General features: G+C 30.5%; 1 protein-coding gene across 1 annotated transcript in view; it reads left to right on the forward strand.

Annotated features, from left to right (window-relative positions):
• The window catches only part of LOC142322708 (kinesin-like protein KIF12), a 180863-nt gene that overhangs the window by 37304 nt on the left and 122389 nt on the right, over positions 1–21170 (forward strand). The window contains exon 2 of the mRNA XM_075361785.1: positions 12154–12231. Within this exon, the coding sequence (XP_075217900.1) occupies positions 12154–12231 (78 nt within the window). The remainder of the gene's footprint in view (positions 1–12153; positions 12232–21170) is intronic.

Consider the following 21170-nt stretch of genomic DNA (forward strand, 5'->3'; position numbering starts at 1 on the left):
GTCCTCTGAAGCAATACCTTACGGTGATTCCGAAGGCTAAACAGAAAAAGAAAGATTATATTTTTAATTTCTCGGGTTAAACATGAGCAACTGCTAACACGTAAAGTAAAAAAAAAACCATTGAGTGGGAAAAACAGAAAAGGCTCAAAAATATTAGAAAAGTTTTGGTAAAATGTACTTTCAATAAATATGTAAGTGCTGCGATCTAGCGTATTTTATTTATAATTAAATGGAGCTGTAGTTATTATGAAAGCATTAGTTTAAGTCACTGATCTCTATATAACTAGGTAGAGGATCCCTACCATGTATTGGAATTGGTAAAATTTGGAGCATAAACTAGCGCCACTAAATGAGTGGCTAGAACTAAATAAAATGAAACGGCGCATGCGCATAGATAAGTTTAAAAATAAACTAAAATAGACTAAAAAATAAACATCGCTTACCACTACGATTATAGTCGCGCAAGTGTATAATAATAAAAAAGATGTTTTATTTAGTTCCCAGCCACTCATTCTGGGGCGCTGGAGTATGTTTCAATTTTTAACACTTAATTGTATTTTACGCCATAAGGATCTCTATCCAGTTAATCCAGTTATATAGAGATCAGTGGTTTAAGTCCATGATTTAATTCAGTGTGACAGATTACAGAGAACAACCTTTTTCGACCTTAAATTGAGCGTAACTCAAGAACGACTCAACCAGTCTTTATCAAGTCTTCACTGCACAATTCGGTTACAACACTACTACAGCTTATCAAAATTTCAATGAAATTGTTCTAGTAGTTTTGGAGATTTTCGATCCATAAAATTTTATACATAGGCACATACATGTAAGGAGACCTTAGTCTAAGTAAATGGTATTTTCAAACTCCTATACCTCAAAACGTAAATATTCATTTTCACTCCGCACTCTCACCCTGCGACCAAAAGTAATACCATACTTTTTTCGAAAAGTCGGTAAAAAATGTAATTATATAAAAAAACAAAATTAGTTTCATTATAGTACTTTAGTTTCGTAATAATCCAAAATGTAATCTGGTAAGAACGAAAAGAAAGTCCAAAAAATCAGTTTTGCAGCTTTAATCGTTTTGAACACATGGTACTAACATAACTGAAAAAACACCGAAAGCAGTATTATTTTAATTACAAAAATCACTTCAGAGTTTAACAACCTTCCTTTCTTAATTAAAACCGGCAATCCGCCCTTCTGATACACTTACTGCGACAGAGTTTTTTTTTTATTAGTTTGCCTCTAATTTTTAAAAAATGTTTTTTTCTGATCGTTCGGGACTAGTATGAACATACTAGTCCCGTAGTTACACGTATGAACATCGAAGTTAAAAACACCAGAATATAAACAACGCCGTTTGCTTACATGCCTCTGAATAAAAATGTAAAAAATATGGCATCGATTTAATTTGATATTTGTCATATTTCCACGTATATTTATTTTGGAAAATACATTTTTTTTTAAAATGTCCCCCCACTTTATTATGAATTATTCTGAACAGGAAGGACTGTTATGCTATTCATAGTTTATCATAGTTGTTCCTATGGTTGTAATATATGCAAAGCACCTGACGTACAAAAGACGATAACCAACAGCTACATTATCATAACGGTAATGATATTCAATTTATAGCCATGCTCTGCAGCAGTCAGATAAAAGTTGTCAATTTTATTGTCGAACGTCAACTGCATTTGAATCGGTTTCGCATGCCGATGTCCAGTCAATATATATTCCGCTTAGTAATATAGATAGGAATTCCGATTCCTAACTATAATATTCTATATTCCGATTAGGAATTTAGATATAGGAAGGGAACAAGAAACAACTTTAATCCTCAATTTCCCAAGTAAACATGGCATGAAATACTTGTTATTTTTCAAAATGGCTAAACCATTCTTTGGAATACTTTGTGTTCCTTGTCAGGTCAAAAATAAAAAGGATGTTAAGATTCGTTGATAAAGTAAACGGATGAAATAACACAGAAAATAGGATGGCAGAGATAAATGTTAAGAAAGGTAAACAAAACCAAAAATTACTTTAAACAAAAGTTTTTTATAATTTTTTTCTTTAACCTCGATAAAACCTAATCGTATTTTGATATAACACGTTAAGTCAAAATACGATTAGGTGTATAATATTTTACATATTATGCAAGAAATCCAGTCAACAAAAAAGTAATACTTTTAACTTTATATTTAAAATTTAAAAAAAAAAATGGTACTTGTGTATTAACCGGCACGCAAATTTTATTTACATATATAGCTATTATATATAACATGTACTTGAATAATTATGAATTAAATTTAACATTAGGGAACAACGCGGGCGTAGGCTATATTTGGTTAGGTTGTTGATATACTTACGATTCATCAGTACACAGAATGAGCATAATCTAACCAAATATAACCTACGCTCGCTTCTTCTAATTAACGTTAAATAAACAAATTACACACAACCCATTAATAACAAAAGTGAAATAGTGTAACAAGACCAGTCAGTATAACGGATTCCTTCCAATTAGGAAGAAAGTATGAGAAAATGAAAATGAAAGGAACAGAAGGGTACTAAAAGGAATCCTTTTCTCAGGCCAACACGTCAGTTTAACAATCGTTCTTTGTAATACTGCCAATGGCACATCTCCAACAGCTGTTGTTCGATGAGAAAGGTTACCGGATCAGAGTAGGAATTTATGGGAAAGTGAAGGGCTGCGGACGATAATTCTCACGCTTCAACAGTTAATGAATGTGGCCGGTTCTGCAAGTCAGGGTATATAAGGCTGCTCTGGCAAGAGATAAAGTTAGTAAGAAGCGAGGATAAGCGTAGTGCTGCAAGTTGTGTTGTAGATTGTAAGACACCGTGCAGTAGAACAGCGTGTAAACTGACGTCACAAGCATTCCAGTCTGGACAGTGGGTGGATGCAAGAAGTTGTTCGGTGAATTACTGATATGCAATTAGTGAACGAGATAAAATATTAAATCCATTCATAAATTGTTAGGATAGTACTATTGTAAACAGGAAAGGTATTTGCAGTAAATGGAATTGTATGAACCTTAAACTGGTCTAATATTATCTTGTTATTAATAAAATTTGTTTTAAAGCTCTTACATAAAAATCTTACGTCAAATAATTTAAATCAGCACAATTTTAAGAATTAATTTTTTATGTACTTATGTTTTAGATTTTGTTAAAAAAAAGAAGGGTAATCGGACCAGAGACTAACTGAAAGAATTAACTGAATTCTAAATTTCTCATGATTTTTTTTTTTAATTTATTATTTAAGAAAATTTTAAAGTTTAGGTCAGTTTAAGTTTTAAAGTTTAAGTAAAATCTTAGTCGATGTATAACTGCATTTGTATTAGTAAAATACAAAACCGGGATTCTCTAGCCCAAAATTTGTTGTATGGACTTCACAAATAATTCTTTTTAATGATTAATTTACCATATAAGCTCGAAAGCTTGTGCATGGGAATATAATGAAATGGAATTTTTGTAGCGTATGAAAAATGCCATGCCCAATCAAGACAAAGGTATGGTTTTTGGTAAGGTTTAAATTGCCAACATTTCGGTGTAGGCATGCTGATGGGCTCTAGTAAATATAATGAAAAAATAAGGCAATAGCAAAATATTCACTTCTCCTTTACCCTGTAAGCATGGAATGGGGTACTTGTTTTTTAGAATAGCTAAGCCGTTTTGAGAAGTTTTTTTTGGAGGGCGAAAAACGTTTTTGTGTTATCATCGCTTGGATTTTGAGAAGTGACTTAAAAGTAAATTCAATTTAAATTTACATTACACTTCGTTTAATGAGTTTTAAATAGTTTTGGTTTAATGGCTAGGAGAAAATGACATACCATTCGCCATTCTGTTTTTTTTCTAAACTTTTTATCCAGTGACATACAGTTAATTAGAAGAAATCGTTTGATATGTATCTCATGAAAATCGATTAATCTATTCCGAATGATTTTCCATGACTTTCCCGGCTTCGCCGGTCGAATCATACAATACCTTGTATAGTTTCTTCACTGCAAAATCTTTCCAAAATTTGGATTGCAAAAAGAAAGTTTTTCCAGTTCAAACATTAAGGATCTGACTTATTTTTATAATAAAATAATTTCATCCTTTTATAAAATAATAACAAAATTGCTGTAACATGATTAGAAAAATTATTTGGTAACCAAATTTTTTAATGTTCTTAATAAGACATTATAATATTAAATATAAAATTAAAAATTTAAACTTCTAACAAAAATAAAACAAATAATTAATATTTTATTACTTGCTTAAGTAAATATTTCAAAAAACCTTTTGCATTTTAGATCAGGGATATATAATTATTTAAACAAACTATAGACATATCTTAATAGCTATATATATATATATATGAAGTATAAACTTTCAAAAAATCTTTGAAAAATATTTAAACCGAAGGGAGATAGAGCAAAAGAACAAAAACAATTATTTCAATTTTAAGAGATAAGGGTTGATTTTTCCAAAAAAAAACCTTTTTGGATTAGCTACATATAAAATGTGGTTAACAAATTTGTTTTAATAACGTTTTCTCTAAAATACCTCTGAAGAAAATCGAGATTGGTTTTTCACGATATTCCTGTACCCCTAAACGACTTTTGAAAAAAGAAATTATTATGATCAATGCCCCATATATAGGAAAAGGGTTTGGCCAATTCTGAGGTATTAGGCCAAAACTAGCGCGACACGTATTTGTAATGCATACATACTACGCACACATATATATATGTCTTTTTGATCTAGATGGATCTAAAAACGTAAAGATTTGCAAGAAAATCCGATACTTCATTTCTGACATGATATCGTACTTTCCTCTTTAATATTCTAGCTACAAATCCGGAGAGAAAAATCAAATGAAATTTTAAAAAATGTGTTTCTGGCGGATAAGAATAAGTGAACAAAGAAAATATATTTATCTATATAAAAGGTTAAAGAGAATTACATAAAAAAAGAGAAAAACTATCTAGAATTACATACCAAACATTCCGCTAATAATATTTTTTAATCGAAATCAGTAACGTATGATAAACTATTTTTTCATTTAAATAAGGTAAGTTATGCAACACGCACAGTTCGTTTACCGGTAAACAAACATAACAGTTAGAATAGAAGAAAACAATTTTTTAATCAAGATATATGTTTCTACTATAAAGTGAAATAATATCAAATTCTAATAAATGTAATAACTGATAGCGAATGTTCATGCAAAACGCAAAATTTGTAATAAAGAAAAGCCAATGATAAGGGAATAAAAAATAAATAAAAATTTCCATGTAAATTGAAAACATTTCTCTTCAAAGAAAAAAATGACGCATACAAATGAAAGGGATAACTTTAAAAAAATAATAATAACGCCGAAAGATAAAATAATAATAAATTACGTTGTCCTTGACCGTTGAAATTACCATTTTTATTGACTTGCACTTGGCGTGATAGTTCTAAAAGGTCATCGCTCTCGTTTATTAGAAACTTATCTCACGCTAACGTTTTCTTACCTTATCCCTTAATTCAAGATATATAACAACTGCAAAAAAACCCTGAACTACCCCAGAATATTAAACCTCACTATATTCTAAATTTAACGTAAACTTCCTGGTTTTAAATGTCATTAACCTCTTGAATATAACAGACTTGTGAAAAACACTTACTGTTCGATTTAAATGAAAATTATATTTAATTCTTTTCAAATAAAACATAAATTATTATTGATTCTATTATCAGTAACCAGACAGGAAACATGATAAACAGAGCTAATTCTTCGTAAATAATTTTGTCACCGATTGTATGAACGACAGCTGCCTAACAACAACAAGAATTGTCTGCTTGTTGAAAATTCAATTTGATTGAACACTAATAGACTAGGCTATAAGTAAATAAATACAACTGCTAAAATACCGCTAATTTCATGAATACTATTTCCAGTAATGATAATAGTACGATTTATGTTTCACATAGTATGAAATTTATTGTCTTGTTACATAGTAAATTTCATCGGACGACAAAATTATTTCGTCTAAAGTAAAATCAAACCGCACTATTTTGCTTCATGGAATCTTAATAAAATGCCGTTTATTTATTGTCAATTGAAAACTACACATATAATTTTATTCAACATATTTATCCTTGACGTCGCTAGCAAAAGAAACCTTGAGCGCTAGCCGCGAGTTCATATCATTATAACAGTATGATTAATAAAAGAACTAATTAAAAATACAATATTTAACTAAACAAAAATACATTATTTTTGTAACGTGATACATAAAAATAAAAAAAATACATAAAAAATTTTTATTTAAAAATTAAGTTAAATAAAACAGACTTAAAAGAAAAAATACATAGAACCAGAATGTAAAATTATTTAAATTTACATTAAAATACATTAAATATTTTTGGAGCATAAATATTTTATTAAAATGAGAATCATATGTTCCTCCCCATATTTGGATTCCATATTGAAAAAGTGAATGAGCTGATACAAAATATATAATTCTTATTATTTCAACATCTTTAATTTTGTCTATTTGGTAAAAAGTATGAATCAGGTCTTTCTTTTTCTGTTTAGCCTCCAGAACTACCGTAAGGTATTACTTCCAAGGATGAATGAGGATGATATGTATGAATGTAAATGAAGTGTAGTCTTGTACAGTCTCAGGCCGACCGTTCCTGAGATGTGTGGTTAATTGAAACCCAACTACCAAAGAACACCGGTATCCACATTCTAGTATTCAAATCCGCATAAAAGTAATCGCCTTTACTATGATTTGAACCTTAGAACTCTCGACTTCGAAATCGGCTGATTTACGACGGGGAGTTTACCACTAGACCAACCCAGTGGGTTAGGTATTTTAGTCTGGATGTTAAATACTGTACATGGACATTCCAATTCATATGATGTCCAATATTATTCCGAGATATTTTATTGACTTGACTTCGTCTATTGACTGACAGCGGCAGTTACTGTTTATCGATTCGCTATTATTTACTGAAAATGTATGTAGTTTTGGATGAAATTCACGAGGGGGTTTGCCGGTTTCAGTAGACGAGAATGACATATATTTCGTCTTACTTAGGTTGAGCATAAGAATATGGTTTTCAAACCAAGATTTTACCGTAAGTAATCCACGGGTAGCGCTCTTATATACTTCATCAAACGTCTCGCCCAAAAAAAACCAAAGCTGTGGTACCACAGGAAGGTTCAGTTTTAAAAGATCGTTGACATTTATTAAAAAACTATTGGCGAGAGATCCGTACCTTGTGGTAGTTCGTAGTTTCAGGATTTTCTGTGATCACTTACATTATTTACAGTCAGAATTTATGTTATGAAAATTACCTTTAAGGTAGTTTTCAAACATTTCTTTTACTGGTCCTCGTACACCGCAGTTATTTAGTTTATATATTAAAATTTTGTAAGCAATTGTGTCAAATGCCTTGGTTTAATCGAGGAATATTACTATAGTCTTATTATTTTTATTAAGATAGTTGTTAATTATTCTAGTTAAATGTAAAACCGCAACTTTAGTTGATTTTCCAATATTTACCACAATCATTATTAATTAATATTTATAAAAACTATGTAATATTCTAGTCTAAAACATAATATTATTATGGCTCCTTCAAAAAGTAAAAAAGAATTTTCAAGTTATAAAAATGGATCAGTCATATTACTGATTAGCCTCCAAAAAATATGAATCATGTAATCCGACACACAGTAAATTAATAATAATTATTATTATCCATTTGTTTATATTTGCGGAATACAACATTCAAAAGAGAAATTAAGATTCTTATTCCATCCCCTCCTCTCGTTATATATTTAAAACAATTTGTCTGACTCGCTCATCAACGCAGAGCCCATACCGCTAGACCTAGAAACTTGGAATTTCTCGTGTAGCTTCCTATAGAGGTGTAAGCAGCCAATAAGAAAGGATTTTTCAAAATTAATCCCCTAACGAGGTGAAAAGGGGTTACATCCTCAACGGGATTATTAATTGTCTCCCAGTTACCATGGTAACAGAAATATAATTAAGTAAAATTATAATTTTTTTTCTTTAATGAATATCCCTTTGTCGCCAGAAATAACAAAGTTATAATTCGGAAAGAATATGAGAGATCATTTAGGAGGCGATGCCTTTGATAAAAAATTCTCCTCATTGCTTCTGCCGATAGGTGGTGACGTAAAATTACAATTACGACAAATATCTGTTCTGCCGTAATAACTTTGAAGGACCACACTGCTAAAATATTCCGTAATATATGAAGTCTATAGACTGACTACGTGAGCGAGCTATTCTTGCGCAACGAAAGGATAAGGCACCTAAAATGAATTGAATTCTAAAATAATTTGAAAATACAGATTCAATATAAATCTGTTTATTCAGTTTTAAACCTAGACAAATTTGTCCACTATCCCGTGAAGTTCAATACCTTAGATCTACCTGGCTTGCCAGCTTATAGGCTTCTCTTCAGAATGGACCTCCTGTGATGTCGCTTCAAAATCTCAACCTACCAAAATTGTGCAATGGTACCTGATTCCAAGTGAAAGCCCTTCACAGAAATGTTATAAAGACGACCGTTTCACCGGCTGCGCTAAAGGGGAGTCTGTTTTCATCTCTCGAATTCCATTCATCCCGTCTGATTATCAAAATCCTTTTAAGAAACATAGTTTCTTCTTAAGTTGTGCTTTGCTATGAATATGAACAAGTCTCAGGGACAGTCATTGAAATTAGCAGATATTGCCTTAAGAGGGGACTGTTTTTCGCACGGGCAGCTGTATATGGTTTGCTCAAAAGTGAGCACACCTTGCAGTACACCATTAGTACTACTAGTAGGAGCTAACAGTAAAAACTACAAACGTAAAACAAAAATCAAGCAATTTAACAAATCTGAATACTGTATATACTTTTCTTGAATAATTGTTTTAGTTTACAATGGCTTCTAATCAATAACAAAACACGAACAAAATGAATACCAACGGCACTGTAAAATATTTTATTACTATTATTGGCTTAAATTAGCACATTTAGCGTACTTTTATTGGCTTTGATTGTTGATTTTGACTTTCGATATTGGATTGTCATAAGTTAAAAATATATGCCTTCAAGTGAGAAACAACTTTTTTTATTTTTCAAAGTCTGCTAAAAGAATGAGAATATCTCGGTCCTCTGAAACAGCTGAAGTGCGAGATTTCCAGTTAGATACTAACCGAGAATATTACGCCCACATTCGAGCTGTAGTTTCGTCTACAGCAGGTTCTACGTCAAGAACAAGTTAATATAAGACCCATATTCCTCTGTACCAATATATTGTATTTTTATAATCAAAAACCAACTTGAACAACCCAAGTACAGTATTACAAAGTAAATGAAATGACACTTAGCTTATTTTTATTCCAAAAGCACTTTCGCGGGATTCCGCATCATCAGTTGTATATAAAATTACATATCAAACATAAAAAATGTAAAATTAAAAGTAAAAGATTAAAATATTAAATTACAATCATATATACAAAAAAATATGAAGTTAATTAAATAAATTAACTATATGTAAATATGTAGTCATAATTAAAATTTTTTAAAAATAAACAGAAAATTCACCCTATGTAACCTGGCCAGCCAATGTTACATTACGTTTTATTTTATTGACTTCATACGTTTTTGAGTATATGATTTTAATTTAATATTTTAATCTTTTAATTTTAATTTTACATTTTTTTATGTTTGATATGTAATTTTATATACAACTGATGATGCGGAATCCCGCGAAAGTGCTTTTGTAATAAAAAATAAGCTAAGTGTAATTTCATTTACTTTGTAATACTGTACTTGGGTTGTTCAAGTTGGTTTTAGTGCAAATTTTAATAGATTACCAAACCATTAAAAGATCTTTCCATCAATTTATTTTCAGTTAAAAATATTTTCTTATACTGATATTTTTAATTATTTCTAAAAAAATACTTACCTGTATAAATAGTACATATGCGAAAAATTTCCATCAATGCTTGATAAATATATTTTTTTATTAATACGATCAAGATTTTTAGAACAGCTTCCTTTGAACCGAGAAAATACTGAGGCAATTCCTATTTTCATCCGCGGACTTACACATATCGATTCCTGATGTTATATAGATAATGTATTATTATAATACTAAACTTTTTTGTATTTTAAGTAAATAATAATATTTATAACAATAAAAAAATGTTGTAAACAATCCGAAATCTATTACAAGTCCCTCGTGTAAACAGTCATTCTCATGGCATTCATGACCTTCTTCATTGAGCCAAACATACTGTTGCACATGGGTATGCCAAGCCCACCGAAATATAGAAAATTTTAGCTTTACAAGTGGTACCTTCATTCTGTTCATCTATGGAACTGAATATACAGTGAACCTCATTACTCTCACAGAGATCAACACTAGTTGTTGTCTTCTGTATCACAGGTGGTTTAATCGCGTCAAGAAAAGACTGGAGCAGGTAGCGCAAAGCAACAAATGTGCCAAAATATTTATTAACGAGTAAAAATAATATTTAAGAAAAAATAAAAAAGTTAAGACGCCAACTAAATTCGATTAATAGTAAATTCCTAAGATTTATAAACAGGCGAAAAAATTATTTTCCGTTTTACTTCTGAATCTTACAGATAGGCTAATTTAATCTAAAATACGTTAAACAAATCTATATTTAAAGACCGTTTTACTGATAAATGAAGTATTTTGTCTAAACTAATCACGATAATATTAAAAATATATTATTTATATATATTCACTTTATTTCATCAAATAATTCAAACTCATTCATGATTGGCCGATTTGATTTTGTTATTAAAATAAAATAAATATGTATTAAATTGAAAAAAAAATGCAGTAAAACCCTACTACATATAAGTATAATACGTCAAAAAATTGTTGAATATTTAAAAAAATAAATTTGAGGATTCTGAACCCATCACTACCTTAAAATATTAATTTAAAAAATTGTATGTTAAGAGTAGATACTAAAGGGATCAAGCTTTATCTGAGAGTAATTATGTTAACTATAAATTCGGACAACAAATTCCAAACGGGAAGAAGAATGATTTTTTCCACTATAGTTGGATTAAATGTTTCCTACATTTGGCGGACTTGGCATGCTGATTTGCGACAATACGATTAATTCGGTGAAGAAGACAACAAAACACATTTCTCTCATCCCTTAGAAAGCCTGGCAGAGTTCATTATCATGAGACTGCCTATGAAGATGGATTCAAGAGTGATTTGTTTCTCCTTTCGGGTGTTTTCAGATTATTTTTATGATACCTAACATATAAATAATTAAAAAATTCTTTGTATGTTTTTATTGAATTTGCACATCATAAAATTATGAATTTTATTCTTAATTTGAAATATACAAATAGGAAAATAAAAACGTTTAAAGAAAACCCGATATCATAATCGATAGTTATTAAATTACGTCGATGCATAAAAAAATACTGTAAATAAAATATTATCTATGTGCTTTCAGAAAGAAGAAAAATGTGTCACTTCAAAATATTCGGCCTGAGTCTGTACAAGACTTGACTACACCTCATTTACATGTCATATATATCATCCTCATCTCATTGTGGGGATTGCTTATTGTTCACTAGTTGAACAGATTGCAACGTATACATTAGGAAAATAAAAAAAATGTAATTTTCAAATCGAAATTGTTTTTACCAAATAATAAAATCCGAATTTTAAAACCTCAATGTCCTGGAAGAGGTAATATATAGAACAATTATAAAAGTAATTCTTAAAAAAAGATTACCCATTAAAATTAATTAAATTAATCTTAATTTGAAGGTTCTAAGGTTCAAATCCTAGTAAAGGTTAGTTGCTTTTATACTATTTGATTGATTACTAGACAGTGGATTCCGTTGTACTTTGGTGGTTGGTGTTCAATCAACCACATGTATCAGGAATGGTCGGCCTGAGTCTGTATAAGACTACACGTCATACATTCCACCGTGGGTGGGGTTGCTTATTAATCACTAATTGAACAGTTTGCAACGTGCACATTAGAAATAATAAAATTAAAAATATGATATTAAAATCTATGTAAAATTTATTTGACATTAAGTTTACATACCTTTTTTTTTACAGTTCATATCTGGAAGCATCAAGCAGTTCCGTATATACTGATTCAATTGCACCTGAAGATAATATAAATGTTGTTGTCAGGTAATTATATTTTCTCATTAAACCAAAAAAATAAACACTGTATAGAATTTAAGTTAAAATTTTCATTTTTTTTGCTCATTTTTATTTTCTTTTTCTTTTTGGGATGGGATATAGATAATAAAATTAAAAAAATATTTCATTGCTGCCTGTTGAGTTTACTGAAACCAGTATCTGTATACTTTCTAATAGCTGAACTTCCATAAATAAATAACAGAGAAAAATAACATAAAATTGAATAATATTATTAGAAACTATAGATGATCGCATATAATTTGTTCTCAAAGTAGGCGCTAGGGGCCTTCAGGGGGAGCGGTAGAAGACCCACAGAAAATTGGGGGCGATCAGGCGGTCTAGAAAGGCGATGGCTGATTAAAAAAAGGAAATTATGTTTTCTTGATATTTCAAACTAAAATTAAATACCTACTGTACTAGTAAAAAAAATTAAAGGGACACCTATATTTTATGAAATCGGCTGCATGTTACCGAACGCGACGAATTACGGCTGTTTTTAAGTAAATTCGAGACTGATATTAATAAACTCGTTAAAGCATATCAGATTCATCCTTCACATCAATGTAAGTGTAATTTTTCAATTGAAAGCGTTGTTTAAATATTATATTGTTGTATTGAATATGCTATCACTATTGTTGATATCTAACTATATATTATACAATTGTAATTTTTTTGAAAGCAATTTTAATAAACGTACTTCCAAATATGATTAAATATGTGTTTTAATTGCTCTCATTTAAAATCTAAGTTTCAAATCAGAAATAGGATATTCCACGTTTAAAAATAATAATTGAAATTGCTGTTTTTAAGAGCGCATTTTAAAAACAGCAATTGCAGTTATTTTTTTTAACAGATGGTTTAAAAATTTTGGGGTCGCTAGAAAATTTTTAATTCTCAATGTAGGAGGTGGGCGAAAAAGTTTGAGTATCAATGTCGTAGATAAATAACGAAATTTAGAAAATGAATATATTTTAATAAGAAACGGTTACTGAAAAAAATAAATAAAGTATATATATATATATATATATATATATATATATATATATATATATATATATATATACATATAGATTAAATGAACACAATTGAAAGTTTGATAAAACATTAACAAAATGAACATTATGGAACGTCACAAGATGTAACCTTTCCCTTTTCCCTTTCCTTTCCCCCACCATCATTTCCTCTTTTCCCCTATTTCCTTTTCCCCTTTTTTTTCTCCTCTCCCCTTTCCATTTCCTTTTCCTCGTTTTCCCATTTTTTATTTCTTCCATTTTCCCCTTCTTCCCTTTTTACCTTTTTCTCTTTTATCTTTTTCAATTTTTCCCTTTCTCCCTTCTTCCCCGCGCGTAAATCGGCTCAGTAGTTTTTTTATTTATAGCGGACACACATATCCGCTATATGTGTGTCCGCTTTTATGTCCAATAGATAGCGCTATTTTTCAAGAAAAGCATGTTTTTACCTGTCACAGGCATAACATTTAAGGTATATAAAAGCACGCGCGTATTCGAATGCAACGTTGTGTCAAAATTTCAAAGCAATCGGTGAAGAACTTTCGGAGATTTAAGATTTTTAACAAACGAACATTTTTATTCATATAGATATGTTTAAACTATTTACAGGTGATATTAAAGTATGGAAACAGCTTCATTTTTTTAAAACTGAGGGATACTTGAATGTAAAAACAAGTGCGCATCTACATAGTTAGAAAATTACTACTTTACGATGTATTTGAAATTTTGTCCGCTATCTTGGATCCGACACATTGAAACAAGTTTTTTTTTTAAATATTAAAGTGAATGTATAACACGAGATTTTAATGTAAAAATTTACATGAAAATCTATGAAGAACCCAGTTTCTCGATAAATGCCTTCGTTTTAGATTTATAAGCAATCAAGTTTCAAAACCGGGAAAATCGCTGTAGCAATAAAACGATATAAAACAATAATTGCTTTTTGTGAATTTTGTTAGCTGAAAAATAATTAAAGTCATCTTGGATAACAGTTTTTCGAAGCGTTGAATGAGAGTCCTCAAAAAAAATGCCAGCAAAACATCTAATGCTTTTGCATCATTAGTGACAGTTTTGGTCTCCCGATACGAGGACGATTTCTTACGGTACCGGATTCTTAAAATTGTTGTACTGTCTCGGTGAGAGTCGATTTATTAATTGGTTCTCTGTTTGAAATGTACTATTAAATAAATATATTTATTTAATAAATACATTTAAAAAGAATGGCTTTTACCTCTTGTAAAAGTCATACTCATCACCATATCCATCCAGTCATTCTGTCTGTCTCACTTAAAGGATACATTAATATTTGATAAAACTAAATGAATGAAAGAAGATAATAAAATTTACACTAGAGAACAAAGATTTGAAACTCTACAACTTAATTCTCTATTACATAATTAATTTAGGTACAATCAAATACTGTAGTTGTGTATGTTGAAGTAAGAAATCAAAATAAGAAGTTAATAACTTTAATTGTTGCAACTTAACAGAAATTGCCTTACTGTAAAGTTAACAGCTGGTTTACAACTCTAAATTTATAATACATTTTTTACATTTGAAAATGCTTCTCAAAATTTATTGTATTTTAAATTTATTTAGGAGCAAAAACACTTAACTAAATCTTAAAATTGAATATTGTGGTAATAGAAGTAAAAAAATGTTTAAAAATAAAAAATCAGTTTTACTTCTGCTTAATTACCGCTATTTTTAAGTAAATAACGAATTTTATCTTTTGCTCTGTTATTTTGTAAAAAGAGCAACTTTTTTCTCTCTTTAAAACTAAAGCATCATGAAAATATATCGTATTAAACAAAGTATACATTTTTTACATCAATTGTTTTGGTTTAAGTAATGATATTATAACGAACAGAGACGCGTGAGTTATAGAATTATGGGTTAAAATTTTAAAACAGGCGTATAGTTGCACGCATTACGTAATTTGTAGATGTGTTACTAATAAAAACAAATATTCTGTATTCTTTGCATTGGAAACTGTAACAATTGTTACTAAAGTAGTATTCGTGTTAAGATGTTAAGTGAACGCGGAAAACCTCTTCGGAGTCAAGCTCGTCGTCTAGCGTTATAAGTTCTCAGACAAAAAAAAAATGGACTACTGGTACCTCTTGTGAAAGCGGCAGAACGTGCTTCTAGAATGATACTTAAGCTTATTGACATCAGGAAAATCGGATACGAAGCAGAGGCTAGTGGTTCGCCAAAGAAAAAAAAAGAAATTAAGTATACTCTTCGTTATAAATATGAAATCGATGATTTCGACAGGTGTTTTATCAGAAGAGGATTTCTTAAATATTTACAATTATATAAGGATAATATAAATATTAATATTATATTATATTATATTATATAATATTAATTATAATATTTACAATTTTTGTCGCGAGGAACTTAATTTTATCGCTAGTAGGGAAACACTACGGAAAATTATAAAATCTATGGGTTTTCAATTACAGCTTCCAAAAAATACAGTAGCCTGTTTTAAACAGACAACCTTCTTGTTTAGAACGGATTGACAGGTATGTCACTTTGTTCAGTAGTACTAAGCCCAGATTGTACTGTTGTGTTTCATCTCTATCTCTGTCTACAGCCAAACAAAACAACAATGCTGCGGTTCTCCATAAATATGAACTTCACCTTGTCGACTTGTTTATTATTACATGCTTTTCTTTAGTTCACTTTCGTTCCACGGTTAAGGTTTACGGTCCCACAGAGTAATACACATGCGCAGTAGGTACGTACTTATGTTTCAGTATATTTCAATATATTAATAATATTAACTTTTATAATTTCAATGAAATTATACTAAAAACATTAAAATTATATAATACGTAAAATTTAAATGCGAATAATTAAATTGTTTAACATGTAAAAAGTTAAATTATTTAATAAATCGAAAAATTGTAAAAACAAATGTTTAAAAATAAAACAAAAACCAGTGACAATCGGAATTTTATGCCACCGTAATAAAGACCAGTGTCAATCGCAGTTTTCTTTAGTAGAAATAAGTCAACAATGCAATGTTAGTTCAGAAAGAGAACGAAACACCCCTAACAGCGACAGGTTCGATTGGCGCTTAGACGTCAGCGTTATTCGTAAATTCATGTAGCAGTGTCAACTGAAGAGCGCGATGCTCGATTGGAAAGTTAACGCCAGCGCTATTTGAAAAGCACAGCGAAAAGAATATCAGAGAAGCATGAAGTTAGCTTACAGAAAACTTGAAAGATATCATGAAAATAATGCTGGTTTTATCGCATTTGAGAATGCAATTAACAAGTTTTGAAATAAAATTTGCGAAACTTGTGAAAAACAACGCTATGCGAATCAGGTTTCATCTTTTACATTTGGAGCAACTAAACCATCATACCAACCTGACGAATTAAACAAAAAAAACATTTGCTATTGTGTCATCGTAGCAAACTCACATGTTAAGCCGCTAACGACTGCACCACCGTATTTCTACTGGAACAATCTCCAACCAGAAGTAATCCCAGATGTTATTAAAGTACTCTCGCAATCGGAGCAACGATTATTGTCACGCGTAATACAATTTCTTACGATCATAAAGTTCAGTTGCTTGTATGGGAGTACGGCTTGAAAGGATAGCTATACTTTTCGCCCAGGACATATTTGAAGTCGGCGAGAAACTATCACAAATTCTACCTAGATCAACACAAGATGCAGGTATTGTGGTTGTTGCAAAACTATCTTGAAAACTTGAATATAACACGGGATTTTTCGATATCTCGTACAAAGGTGTTCGAAGCGTTACGTTGGTTGATCGATAACAATCCACCATACCGTGATGTTGTCGATTACACGCACAAATAGACGAACAAGCATCGCTTAGAATACGAGAGCAAATAGAAACCAATGATTTAAATAATGAGCAGCAACGAGCAACTTCCTATATTCCTATTAATGATTTTTCGAGAATTTTAAGAGCATCGTGGCATCAAGTAAATACAGAAATGTACAAGTCAACGTATGCAAGAACCCAATGTTGTGCTGTGGTAAAATGATTCACGAAATCAAAATAATATTAGAAAGAAGCTTTGTAGGCTTTGATTGAATTGTCTGTGAACCGTTTGGCTAATATTCTAATATCACCTGGAAAATCCTATGCTGTGATGGACTTTAATGACAAACACTACTTGTGGGCCAAAAGAAGCCACTGCTGAACAGAACGATAAATCATGTGCAACTGAGTGTGATACATCACAAGAGTTAACACGGATATGTAAAAGAGCAACATGCTCTAGAAATATTCAATATACGATCGACTACATCGATATTCAGCCCAAAAATCGTTGAAAACTGCATGTAGAAAAACAAGAGTAAATCCAATGACAACCCCCCCCCCCCCCCCCCCGAATTTTCAGAGAGATGATACTAACGCAAACTGCAGACATCAGTAACAGTCTGTGTACAGCCAGATGCTGAAGATGAACTCGAGGTTAAAGAGAATGTTAAAATTATTAGAAAGACACGTGATAATATTGTCAATGTAGATCATGAGATTTGGAAGTCGAGCGTTCCAGCGTTCAAGTCCTAGTAAAGTCAGTTACATTTACAGGGATTTGAATACTAGCTAGTGGATACCGGTGTACTTTGGTGGTTGGGTTTCAATTAATCACACATCTCAGGAATGGTCGAACTGAGACTGTACAAGACTACACTTCATTTACACTCGTACATATCATTCTCATTCATCTTCGGAAGTATTACCTGAAAGGTAATTACCGGTGGCTAAACAGGAAAAAGAAAGAAAGATCATGAGATTAAAGCAGAGGAGCTTTTATGGCTTTATCTGTTCCTTTACGGTATTAATGGACTCGAGGTATCTCGTGAAATTAATATCACACCGCTGGACTACTTTCAAAGCAGAATTTCAGGCAGAGATTTAAGATTTCAGCGAAATGATTAACTTTTCTCTACTTTATCAATGTTTGAATATTATCGTATAAAGTCAATTATATCAGCATGTGGAAGAAAAATTCAAGATCAGGAAGGTCGAATTGATGACGTTCACCTACATGTAAGAAATCTAAGAGGGCATCAGCTATGGCGGTCAGCTCTAAATGAACGCATCGCTCAAATTAGATGCATTGGACCACAACTTACTTCACCACTTTAGTGGTAATGAGTTGCATCGGTTGGAAATGAGGCGAGCTCTGTAAATCGTCTTGTAAATGGAGCGATAGGGAATATAACCGAAATTATCTGGCCGCAATTTAGTAGAGTGCAACTATATAAAGAGGATATACCATCAGTCAAGATAGACTTCGGAAGAGATGGCATTCGCATAATAAATCCTAAAGCCATTCGGTTTCCTGCCATGTACAGTTATGGAATTGTTGAACAACGGATGCTCTTTTGATTCTGTGATGGGCATCAACAGTGCACAAAATGTAAGGAAGTACTGCAGACTATGCTGTTGTCTATTTGGGTCCAAAACTCTTTTCTCAAGGCCAAGCATACGTTAGCCTCAGTAGAGTCCCTTGATGGACTTCGGATTGAAGAATTGAACAATTCAAAATTAACTGGTAAAAAACCTTGTAACAAGGACGCTTTAGTGGAAATGTACCGTATGAGATATATAATGTGAATTATACTTTATAAATTTAAATACTTGATTAGTCTATCGGGATAAATAATTTATTTTAATTATAAAATGAGGTGCAATTAATTACTTTGTATTTAAGTAAATAATATTAATTTCTCAAAATCTGATATTTGATTTTTATTTTATAATCCTAAAAAAATAAAATTTTACTAAAATCATTTTAATTATACGAGTATAATATATTAAATTTACTTATAAACTAGTACATTTTCATAAAACTTTCATTTACTGTAACTAAAAGTAATAAATAATAATTTCAAAAGTAAAGGACGACTGAAAAATTAAGTTTAGCATACGAAATAATTTAATTCAATTGTAGGAAAAAATGATCCAAACAATATTACCAGTAAACATAAGTAGAAGATAATTCTGTTTTCAAAAAAATAATATGTATAGTCAACTTTCGAAAGATCACAATGAAAAGCATGGGGCGGGCTTTCATATTCAAGATCTACATAAATTCTTTAAATATGACAATGGTTTTGATGCTAAGTGGAAATAAAAGCTTCAGTATACTCGTACTCTATCTAGTAAACCTCGAACTAAAGTAAAGGTGCAAAATAGAACCGAGGTCGCGCTACAAGATTTTCATTGTAGTCTTGAGAAAATAAACAACTTTATACATATTATTTTGTTGAAAACAAAATTCTCTTGTTTACTGGGTAATTCATTGTTTTCCTAGAATTGAATTGAATTATTTCGTATGCTAAACTTAATAGTCCTTTACTTTTGAAAATATTTTTTTGCTTTTTAGCACGATGTTAAATATTTAACTTTTTTGATATTTTTTTAATTTTTATTTTTTTCACTTGTTAGTACGATGTTTAAATTTATATTTAATATTTTCCTTTTTTTATAGAAAAGCGTTTCATTTTTTAAATTATATTATTATTATTATTAGCGTTTCAGCCACTGATTCCAACATTAACTGTTTAAAATTTGTTACTGGACGTAATTCTTAGGTAATACGAAATAAAAAGTTACAACGAAGTCTTTTACCTCGTTTTATTACGACCACAATTTTTCCGTTTTTATAACTTGATCCAAAAACAAACTGTATACAAAAACGGTTTTCGCCATCGTTTTTCTCGTAATGTTTTAGATTAAAAATCATGTATTTACATAACCACTTTTCTATTTAAAAAAAAACATTATTCAATATGGTGGATCCAAGATGGCGGTCAAAAATTCTCGATTTTGAACGCCAAGTGGTAGTGTAGCATTATCTCATACTTAAGTCACTTTTTCGTACCCACCGGGTTGGTCAGTGGTGAACGCTTCTTCCCAAATCATCTGATTTGGAAGTCGAGAGTTCCAGCGTTCTACACGATACATACTATGTCGTAGTAAAGCCAGCTATTTTCACAAGGACTTTGGTGGTTGTATTTTACCGGACAAATATTTCGCTTTATAAATTTCAGAAAAAAATATGTTAAAAACGTTTAATTACTTAAACGTACGAAAACAACGTCTTAACTAAGATAAAATATACGAATAAAACCTTATATTCAAATCGCGTTTCCAGCCTTGATTTTAAATTTCGGGTACTGTTAGCTAAATTAAATTAGCTAAATTCGACCAGAATTTTTTAATTTGAAATAAAATTTCTCGTCTTTTTCCTTGCTAATAAATTTATCTAATCTATTTTACTCATCACAGCGCAGTTAAGCATTCTACATAAAAGAAGCATGTTTTCAGTTACTTTTCATAATTAAATGAGAATCTCAATCGAAATATGTAGTTCTTAATTTTGAACCCAGATTAATTAGCTGGTTAGCGTTGTAATAAGTTATAACTGCAAATTATAATTTCTACTATAATTTCTATTATAATTCTACTGGTCGGTTGAATTTCATCCTGGCCACTCATTTTCTCTAAATCTGGTGCAGTAAATCTTTCGGATTTAAAAGTTAACAGTCTGCATAATTAAGACGTAAAAAATTTTCTAAACATTATTTGTTGGTCCTATTCTTTTAATCAATACAAAAATACTTTTTTAATAAAACTTTACAGTGGAAAAAAGTCAAATATTTATTTTGCACATTCTGAATGGATTTTGGCTGGTTATTGTAATAAAATAAATTTAATTATGAAAATGAATTTAAGCAAAATATTTATTTTTCGTTTTTACTGTACGCTGACTTCCATTTGTATTCGAGTGGTCGCAAATTGTAATAAAGATTTTTTCATTTTTCTTTTCTAAGGGGTTTGCTTTTATAACGTAAGCATTATAGATGGAGGATGATTTGACGAAGTCTTACTTCGTGCTGAGAAGCAAG

The sequence above is a fragment of the Lycorma delicatula genome, chromosome 4 (genome assembly GCF_047948215.1).
Source record: "Lycorma delicatula isolate Av1 chromosome 4, ASM4794821v1, whole genome shotgun sequence".
Lineage (NCBI taxonomy): Eukaryota > Metazoa > Arthropoda > Insecta > Hemiptera > Fulgoridae > Lycorma > Lycorma delicatula.